The 10,660-nt window shown below is 36.6% G+C and overlaps 1 protein-coding gene across 2 annotated transcripts; it reads right to left on the bottom strand.

Moving 5' to 3' along the window:
- Positions 1–2,169: 2,169 nt before the first annotated feature.
- On the bottom strand, positions 2,170–10,255 carry ythdf3 (YTH N(6)-methyladenosine RNA binding protein 3). 2 transcript variants are annotated; one of them, XM_042714410.1, is made up of 5 exons: positions 9,883–10,254; positions 9,486–9,510; positions 8,794–8,873; positions 6,907–8,556; positions 2,170–2,374 (listed from the first exon to the last, which is right to left on the bottom strand). In XM_042714410.1, exons 1-5 carry the CDS (start codon positions 9,904–9,906, stop codon positions 2,351–2,353), a joined length of 1,803 nt encoding a protein of 600 aa, XP_042570344.1. In that variant the 5' UTR covers positions 9,907–10,254; the 3' UTR covers positions 2,170–2,350. The 2 variants fall into 2 exon arrangements, with proteins under 2 accessions (XP_042570344.1, XP_042570343.1); XM_042714409.1 differs by lacking the exon at positions 2,170–2,374 and having other exon boundaries at positions 6,746–8,556; positions 9,883–10,255.
- Positions 10,256–10,660: the final 405 nt, after the last annotated feature.

The following is a 10,660-nucleotide window of genomic DNA, read 5'->3' as shown; positions in this document are numbered from 1 at the left end:
TTATGTATTTATGTTTTTGTGCCCAAATGCCGGGTTAATTTCTGACCTTGGCTGTCTTTTAATAAAAAATTTATAAATAAACTAATCTCACATAAGAATAAATAAAGATTAATAAAAAAAATGAATTAAAGGGTAAAAAAAAGAAAAAAACAAACCTTTTACAGCACAATAGAAGCCCTAGAACTGAAATGTGTTTGGCAATAGCGCCACCTAATGGATGATCTATTAAACACAACATTCCGGGCAAAATAGTCGACAATCAATTTAAATTTATTTTCAAACGCACCCATGTGAATATTTTGCATTCAGATTTGTGTTATATCTGGATGAGATTAAGATTAAGATTACAGAACATTTACATATTATTAGAATGATGGCACTTGCAAAATGCATTTTTAAAATAAGTTTCTTATGCAAATGGACAATCACATTTCAAATTAGATCTGGTGGTGCTGCCACGCGCTATATAAAACCAAACCTGCTGCAGTCAAGACAATTTTCAGAATCCACTTCCATAAATCTATATTTATTTTTCAAATCAAATTAATCACATCATACCTAAATTAGCATCAGCATCATTACGAAGCATTGATTTACAGTAACCCATACAAACATAGCCTTAAACCAAAGCACACAGAGGAAGGGGGCAGAAGGCTTCTCTTTTTGCAGCAGTGTCTTGCCCGCTGACCCAGATGTGATGCCTGTTCCATTACTGGGTCCAGTTCTTCTTACCCACAACCTCCTTAAGTAAGAACAGCCTAAAGTGGTCTGCGGAGAAGGCAGCTTCCAGTGAACAAACAACTGTAAAGTCAGGCCATAGCAACAATATTAATTTTATCACATGATTACTGGGGGGGGGGGCACCCTACGCTGCTGAACCCTAGCAGGGAAACATTTGGACTGTAATGTCAGGCCATAGCAACATCACTTTTATCATTCATTCATTCAATCAATCAATATAATCAAGACCTAAACAGACTGTTTCATTCGCATGGCCTAAGAATAATGCTCAGTATATAGTTGCAAATAGCAAAACCGAAAGTTCTCATGCAATACAAATTTGGACAATACAAATAATCGTCCCCTTGGAATTATAAGGTTCTGTCTGCATTCTGAGTAGTTTTGAGATATTGAGCTTCAAAGTTTTTGTGTTCCATTCAACTGTGTAGATAGAACGGTATTGTTTTTCAAACAAAGTGTCACATAATGTACACAACATTAAAAAATCTATCACATAATGTAAATATGATGACAGAATAAGAATTTATGAATAACTCAATTTTGACAAAAATGTCAGATAGAACCTTATAATTCCAAGGGGACGTAATGTCTCACGCTCATTAATTAAAGGAGGAAATTCTGAAAGGAAAAACACGAAACATGGCATCGCTAAACATGGATAATGTTTATTTTAGCTAGTGAGTCACCTATAGGAGAAAAAAAAATTCACGTTCTCACTGAGCTTCAGCAATTCGGACTGAATCCTGATTAGCAGCAGATTAGAATCCTGATCAGTCCAAAAAAGCATTAAAGAGGTTCTCCTGAACAGCAGGCCTGGTTACGTCTGGGGACGAATGACAAAACAAAAGGAAAAAAATAACAAAACAAAAATGCTTTTGAATGAAAAGATTGCAGGAAAAAAATAACCAAACAAAAAAATACAGGAAAAAAAAAAGTGCATTGGCTGATGTCATTCTACACCAAGCTGCGAAACTATAATTTGGTACACAGAAATAGATGCTGATACACAAAGGTGAAAGGGCTACTCTGGAGGCAGTCTACAATATCGGACGTGATTATTCTGACTTGGGATTCAGTCAGGTGGGACGCAAGCTTCTGCGCCTCAATTATGTTTTTTACAGCTTCACGTAAATTCAAGTAAAGATTTTTCTTTCCTTGGATACATAATTCTCATCTCCTCTGAGTGTGCTCAAATTTATAGAGCACTCAAATTTAAATGATTTACCAAAACAAACAAACAAAAACAAAACAATAAGCCTACAAATACATTTGAAATCCTCAGAACCAACTACACTGGTTAGTCAGTTAATACCAAGAAGCTTTTAAAAAGGGCTGAAAGTTACTTTAAGAAACATTTAAAAAAAGTCATAAACTTCCCTAATATATAGTACACTTGAGCAAAATTGCATACCCATCAGAACTACACTTGATCATAAGGGGAGATCCATCAGAAGTTGACGCAGAAAAGTCCACTGTTGTGATTAAGAGTTCCTACATCGTTTTCAGCAGGAAGAAATACGTCAGAAGCCCATTCTTCCTCTGAGGTTACACAATATTTAAGGTTCTACATCATTAGTGTTGACGTTCTACCACGGAGATCTCTGTAAACCTACTGTTTATTTCTATTTCGCTCCTGTAAAGAAAGAGAAAAGAGACAAAATTAGATGATTAATTAGAACATGAAGCCATTCAAATTTTACTAAGCTAGTTTGTTTTAACTAACAGAAATGAAAGTGTCTTTAAAAACACTTGCGGTATGTTTGTTGCTCATTAAATCAATATAATCTTTAAAACACTTCAAAATTCAGTAGAATCTTTTCTGCTTGTGATTTGGCTCTTGTTTAGTGATAAACTGATTTTAACATTCTGGCCGCTACCGATTAGTTGATCATTATTTTTATGAAATGGCCTATATATAAAATTCCACTTTGTCTAAATAATGAAAAAAATAAAAAAATAAAAAAATAAAATTTCACTTTTTTTTTTTTTTAAATGCTAGCAATATATTATAATGCTGTGATGCTTAAATTCACTGTATGAAAAATGGATATTAAATTTTGAATTCTGACAAAGATTAGATATACTAGATATTAAATTAAGGTTTCTACAGAGGAACTTTACTTGTGTAGTCATCTAACTTTATCTAAATGTAAAAATAGAAAAATAAGATTAAATATCTAAAACTGACTGATATAAACCAACTAAAAATTAAAAAAGAAAAACAGCATTATACATGTTGTGGGTCACCAAGTAAGCAATTTTGAGAATCTTTCTAAACTGAAAAGGTTTGAAATGTTTGTGTACTGAAGATTCAGGTCCAACAACTGCTTGCAAAATTGATCCATGCAACTGTAGCCAGTGGTTTCAAAACAGTATGAGGCTGATTACATCTCTCTGACAAACAGAAAGATAAAAATTTACACCCCTAAAACAATCATAAAATAAAACATTTCACCCTTAAAGTAATACAAAAAAGCAATAATATGATAAATTATACAACTTGACACAAATAAAACCTGCTATAAAATAAAAGCAATTTTATGCTACATTAGAGTGGTTGTCCCACATGATAGCTGCTATATGACCAAATGAATACTACTCACTTTGTCTTAGTAAACCCTTTTGGACATACTAGATTGCAGAATAATACAAACAAACATAAAAAATATTCTTGAAATAATACTACAAAGAAACAGTAAATGAAAATATATAAAATTACAATAACAATAACTTAACAAACATCAAAAACAACCAAAAGCCATCATACAAAGACAAAAAACATAACCCCAAAAAACCACCATCATCAATCATCATAAAGAAGCAAAAAGTAAGCTATTTTAACAATCGTTCCGAGATGAAAATGTTTCAAATGTTAGTTTGCTGAAGATGCAGGTCCAACAAGATTAAAAAAATCACAAATATAAAAAAGACTCCATCCAAATAGCTGATAAAAACATCACAATAATCCACAAGACTCCAGTCCATCAATTAACGACTGGAGTGGGAAAAACAAACAACTAATGTGTGAAGTGAAAAGCTGCATGTTTGTAAGAAATGCTTAATAATGCTTCCTCCAGTGAAAAAGCCCTTCCTTTTCCCCAACCTTTTTGTTTATTATTTTTGTGAACACTTCTATCAACTCATACATACTTTCCTTCATTAATCAAACAACTACTCCACAATAATTAATTATCAACAAAACAACAATATTAATCAAGGAGGACTTTTTTTTAAAAACAGGCTTTTTGTTTTCACTTTGGAAGTTAAAAACATCTTGATGGGTGTTTTATTACAAACATGCTTTTTGTTTTCACTTTCATTGGTGTTGTGTGGATTATTATGATCAGCTATTTATATGAGCTATTTGAACTCTAAACCAACTGCACCTATTCACTGCAGATGATCCCTTGGTGAACAAGTGATGTAATCTCAAATTTCTTCAAACCTCATTACTTAGAAACAAACACATAACACAACTTCAAACAACTTACCATTTTCAGTTGAACTATTCCTGTAACCCTCTGGTGCTGTTCTCTCATTCTTTAAGGTATTTTTTTATTTCATTTGCAACAGATTTAAGGTATTTTTTTTACGTAACTTGCTCACCAGTGGATCATCTGCTTAGAAATATGACTTTTCATGTTCTAAATTTTTCAGTCATTTGCTATATGAAAACACACACACACACACACACAAATCATGATCTTAACCACAAATTTGGAACACACCTTAATTAGAAATATGACTTTTCATGTTCTAAATTTTTCAGTTTTAGAGGAAAACATTAGATGTCTTTATATTTCATGGAACACTTAAAAATATTTTGTGCATTTCTCATAATAATAAACTATAACTTTTTTTATGTTTCACTTTTTATACTTTAACAATAATGCACTAAATGTCCTCTTTAAAAAGAGAAGAGAACAAACTTGAATCTGTGCTCCAAAGCATTCAAGTTTAAGTTGAAAATTTCATTTTCAGGTGTAGGCTCAAAAAGTGGTTACCAGGTGGATAATAACTATTCCATAAATATGATTTAATACCATACAACCCCTTAAAAATACAAAACGTTAAATATAAAGATTATCAAACTAAAAAATACAACAAAATAAAAAAAAAAAAAAAAAAACAAAAAAATCAGACATCCACAAGAGCACCAAAAGAGCATCAACATATTTTAACATATATTTTAATTACACATAAATCTATCATAAAGATATGAGGCCAAAAAGGCAGTGGGCACAACAAAAAACCTATGTTCATGTTTACTGGCTAATCATATACATACTAACCAAATCAATATTAACTAAATCATGAGACGAATTAATTAACAATGTAAGATATAATAAATTAACAAACCAATACAACATAAAGGAGCTACTGATTACATTATAGACAGTGCTTAGTATTGTTGGCAACTGGATCAGATGTCAAAATGTCAAAGACGCAGACTGACAGAATAGATTATAATTCATTACCTAATCATTCTTAAATGCTTGAATTTTCTGATGATAATAAAATAACCAAAGTATCACACATTTCTGACAGCACAGTGCCATGCTATATAATGCAAATACATACATTTTTAATAAAATACATTTATTTTCTACATACACTGCTTTATGCCACAGAGTAAGACCACTTCTTTAGATAAATAAAGCAATAAAGCATTAGATTTCACAAATTAATCCAGAGGCCATGTAGAAATAAATAATTTAAATAGAAAAACTTAATATGACTTTTGATAATCTCTCACAAAAAAAAAAATAAAAAAATAGAAGGGTGGTTCAGAGAAAAAAAAAAACTTAATCTGAATTTTGATATTCTCTCACAAAAAACAAAAAAAAAAAAACACCTTAATTAGTCCAAGTACAAGACACCTTGATTAGGCCAAGTGCCATTTTGATTGCAATTTTTCCATTTATGTTCTTGACTAACAAGTTCATCCTAAAGTGGCTTACGTAAAGATGCACAAATATCGCTCAATTGAAAAAATACCAAAAGGGTAGCAGTACTAAAAACATGCCAAATAAACAAAGCAAAAAAATCAGCAAATCTACATAAAGTAAAAACAAAAGCAGCAACTAAATTCAGTCAATTCACAATTTGGTTATTTACAGGAGTAGAAGCAGCAGCTTAACACGAATATAACACAGAACTCTGTTTAGCTGAAGTTTATTAACAATTAAACATTTCTGGTAGCTTTGGTCAAAATATCCAAAACTAAAAAACTGCTGGCATTCATTCATGTTTATTCTATACAGGCACGTGACGGCAAAACATTGCAATGGTTATCACCATGTAAACCATCACAAGCTTGGGAGTCACTCCCAAAACTTTGAATTAAGAACATGACCTCAGTAGTACAAAGTTGGGTCAATGAGTTTAGTGTAGATATTAAACCTTCTAGTGGTGAACAATTTCCAACAACTCCCAAACAAGTTTAATCTCTATAAGGATGAAAAACTAAATGACTCTATTCGTTCAGATGCAAAACACAATACATCTTTAAAGGGTTGACCTGATAAACCCACAAAATCATGTGAAATCTGATCTAAATGCTGTTTTCATAACTAACATACAAGGATAAAAAGCAGCTGGTGCCGAGGTAACGGGCACAGACGTCAATTATTTGTGTTGGTTTGGCAGGAAATGATGCAAGTCCAATATATTAATGGGACATCTGCCTGCTGTTTGAGCAGAGACACTGATTGGCGTCACAGCTCACTGCCAGCCTGTCAATAAATGGTCAGAGACCTTTTTTTTTTTTTTAGAACCATTTATTTCACAATACCTAACTTCTGAGACTTTAGCAGTTCAGTTAATTGAAATATAGGGGAAATGTGTTATGTGCAAGCCGTGTTGAGCAATAACAAACAACTTGTTATGTGACCACCAGTAAAAACATACTTAATTTCCAAATATAACCAACTTCATTTCTAATGTATTACTGACTCCATTTACTTAAACCCAAAAGATATAGAAAGGCTTGGAAATTAGATACAGAGTGACTTATCTGGCTTAGAAATGGGTTGCTATTAAAAAACCTACCTTTGAAAATGGATGGACATGCTGACAGCACTAAAACATAACAATGTTAACGAGATCTAAAGGTGCAGTGCCTGCTTTCTGCTATTGTGAAGAGTGGCAGAAAGCTGCGCTTACCCTTCGCATGGCTTCCTCTTCCTCCTGCCGCTTTTCATAATGTGCAAAATCATCAAAGATTGAGGTGGTATGCTTGAAAGTCGCAATAATTTTAAGCACTTGCTTTGCCTTCTCTAGGGGCACTTCCTGAGTGTCCCTTGAGTTGGTGACAGGCTTGTTGTCATTGTTTTCCAAGCGAATGTGCCGCAGTTGGTTATTGGGCACATCCTTAACAAAGATCCATTTCACCTCAAACTTGCCCTTCCACTTATCCTGGGACCAGACGCCAGCATAGGCGTTATAGTCCACGGTTGACTTCATCTCGGCCACACCGCAAAAGTGTCCGCTGCCATTGACACTAAAGAGCAAGTACAGTGGACCTTTAGCACACAGCGATCGGTAGGCGCCATCCAGACGCTTGTTCCCATGCTCTGTGCTGCACCAGATGGAGTACTTGATGGAACGGTGGATGTCATCCTCCGAGTAGCTCTTGATGATGAAGACCCGTCCATTTTTCAAGTTCCAGTCAAAGTCTTTGGGGTTGTAATTGTTGAGGGCCTCAACACACTCCAAAACACACTGAAGAAGGCTGAAAGAAGGCAATGAGCTCAAGGGGACTCCCGTCCCAAGGCCAAAATTCTCCATGCCGCTGTTCTGGTTAAATGTGGTTCCCCGGTTCCGAGGAGCCACCCAGCGATTTTGGGGTGGGGGGTTCTGCAACTGAGGTGGGTGCAGGGGCTGCGGGGGACCTGGTTGCGAGTGATGGTGAGGGTGGGGAGGACCTGGAGGCAGCTGCTGAGGGTGCTGGGGAGATTGTAGCTGGAGCTGCTGGTGTTGGTGTTGGGGTGGCATTGGACTTTGCAGCATGGGCTGAGGTTGGGCCAAGAGTTGCTGCTGCATCAAGGGCTGAGGCGGGAGCATCTGCTGCACAAGAGGGGGTTTGGTTATGGAGCCTTTGTCCTCCCAGGTCCCAATGTTCATGTTATGCTTTATCGGCGGAGGGGGAATCGTGGCGCCACTTCCCAAACCCATATTGGGCTTGGGCTTCAGCTTGGGCTGAGGTTTCGCCGGTTTCCTTGCGATAGCAGCCCATGAGGTGGGTTTTGGTGCAGAGGAGCTGACAGGTGGCATGCTGTTGGCAGCCATGCTACTCATACCCGCCGTCCCACCTAAAGGAGACCCGACCGTTTTCGTAACAGCCGACATGTCAGAGCCGAGCTTGAGCCCGGCCATTCCCTGATCAATACTACTGAGCCCTGGAACTTTACTAAGTTGCGAGTCACTGCCAAATCCGGCCTGTCCGTCAGCGATGGCCCGGCCCAATGAGCTCGGGGGATATCCGTAACTGCTGCTGTATGCTGAGCTCTGTGTAGACTGTCCCTGAGAACCACTGGTGCCCCAAGTGGAAAAGTCTGCATTTCCAGGAAAGAAGTTAAATCCATGTTGGCTGAGAAAAGGGGGCGTGTTGCCTAAAGCACCAGGCTGGCTGAAGACTCCGTCAGGAATGAAGTGATGCTCACCATTGCTCATCTGTCCATACGTGGTCAGGTACGGCATAGGCGGGTCTCCTGCAGTGGACCAAGCAGCCTCTCCCAAGGAATAAGGGAATCCGATAGAGGGAGCATAATAGCTGGGCATGTAGGGATCAGACATTGGTGGGTAGCTATTACTCTGTAGGGGGTAATTAAAGATAAGTCAGTAATGATGATGTAACAAACCAAAGGCTGAATAAAGATGTGAGATAAAAACATAATCTGTGGAAAGAAAAAAAAAATGTGATAAACACACTACCATTCCAAGACATTTATAATGTTACAACGGATTTCTATTTTCAAGTAATGCTGTTCTTTTAAGCTTTCTATTGATCAAAGGATCTTGAAATATACAAGTATAAGGAGAAAAACTCACCTGATTTGTCTGACTGCTCAGGTAGTTGTCAAAGTCATCATCATTTACAGCATCCTTCTGATGCATCGAACCGTTTTGCACTAAGCAAAATTACACCAAAGACAGACAGAGACAGTGTGTCAGTTACTTTTACTTAGTTCAATCCAAAATTATGTTGATAAGAAATAATGACACACAGCAAAAGTAAATTACACTTAGAAATGATTATGTCTAAGCAAGAACAACAAGTAAAAACATATTAAAAACTCTAAATTGCTTCATCGGTCAATGTCAGGACTTTGAAGTCACATAGAGAGCTAAATTAACATCAAGACCGGTCTACTACATAAAATATGCTTCACAGAAGGAGTGACTATTTATAAATGCACTCAAGTAAGACAGTGAGAAACAGATCAGTAAACAGAACCACCTTAAAGAGACAGCACACAAAAAATGAAATTTCTCATCCACGCTGTCCATTTGACTTTCTATAGGCTGAATGACAACCTCAGTCACCATTCATTTTTACGGCAAAAAGATGCAATGAAAGTAAATGTTGACTGAAGGTGCAAGTCCCCAAGATTGTGTTCCACAAGAAAGAAACAGTTAAACTGGTTTATCTCAACATGAAGGTGAGTAATTTACAGAACTTTCCTTTTTGAGTTAACTGTACCTTTAAATGTGGACAGAAAATGAGCGTTTTCATAACATACCTTTGTTTCCTTGTCCTTTAGGTCTCTGGTTTTGGGTTCAAAGTGTGCAGACAGTGACAAAAAGACAAAAAAAAAAAAAAAAAAAACACGATGAACATCAGTTTATCATGAACAGAACATGGACACAATAATTCGGCCTAGCAGTAAAAGCTTTCAAATAACCAGGACTCACAGTTTGCGGAGAAGCACTTATAACGATTATAATTGACGTTAGCTGTGTTTTACAACCTGATTAAGTGCCTTACTGTCCGTTAGTTCGTTTCAAAACGTTTATTCCTTCCAAGCGCGCCAATAATGATGTCTAGGTAGGCAGCTCACTAGGTTTTAAGACACAGCCTCTGCATGCACCATCATGTTTATATAGTTATATAGATGGAAGCGAGTCCGTCTCGCGAACCTGATCGACAGTTGTTGCAGACATCCTCTGGGAGCCCGAGCTGATCGCTGTTATGACTGTCCACGGTCTCTCCTGCCACCGCTGCGGGTTAACGTTATTTTTTCCTCTCTCCGGGCTGCCCTACAATCACAGCGTATTTCTCAGGCGTTGATCTCCTCGCGCAGTTCCAAACGGTCGGCAGCGGTCCTCTCGAGCGGTACTGACAGTGAACGTCAAACGGCTGGGGGAGGCTGGCTGCTGTGTGATGTGTTTAAGGTAGTCCGAAACATTAACACTCTGTGTAACGTCTGGAGAGAATATTACCCCTGCTCTGCTCCACAATGGCGGATGGGCTCTGACTCTCACTTCCGCTTGAGCGCTGACCTTCCGCCGCTGACGTATAAGAGGAGACTCGCCCCCTCTTTTCTCTTTCATAAAACACAAAAAAAAAAATCATAATACTACCTTCTAGAAAAGACTAAATAATTATGATGATCTATTCTTTACATTTTCTGGTTTACAACGTGGTTTCTTTCGGCTTGCTAGTTTAGATTTCTGTACATTAATTAAGGATCACATCATGCCCAGCTAAAATTATTTAACTTTTTTTACTTCCATCTTTTGATTTTTCAATAATAAAATCTGTACACAGAGAGAAAAAAAATCATAGGCTAAATAAATAAATAAAATTAAAAAAAGATGCAGGCAAAATGTGTTTGAAAGTGCTATAATGATAAATTTCCATGACCATGGGATAGAAAAACGAAAAATCAAATATTTTCAAATAGTATTGTTATTT

The sequence above is a fragment of the Cyprinus carpio genome, chromosome A24 (assembly GCF_018340385.1).
Source record: "Cyprinus carpio isolate SPL01 chromosome A24, ASM1834038v1, whole genome shotgun sequence".
Lineage (NCBI taxonomy): Eukaryota > Metazoa > Chordata > Actinopteri > Cypriniformes > Cyprinidae > Cyprinus > Cyprinus carpio.
Note: the sequence above shows the minus strand (reverse complement) of the source record. Positions and strands in the feature narration are given on the sequence as shown.

Excerpts from the sequence above, each read along its gene's own strand:
- ythdf3 (XM_042714409.1), bottom strand. The coding sequence starts at position 9,906 with ATGTCTGCAACAACTGTCGATCAG. Across the intron at positions 8,874-9,485 it reads TAAAGGACAAGGAAACAAAG|TGCAAAACGGTTCGATGCAT; the intron begins GTATGTTATGAA and ends AATTTTGCTTAG. Across the intron at positions 8,557-8,793 it reads TGAGCAGTCAGACAAATCAG|AGTAATAGCTACCCACCAAT; the intron begins GTGAGTTTTTCT and ends TACCCCCTACAG.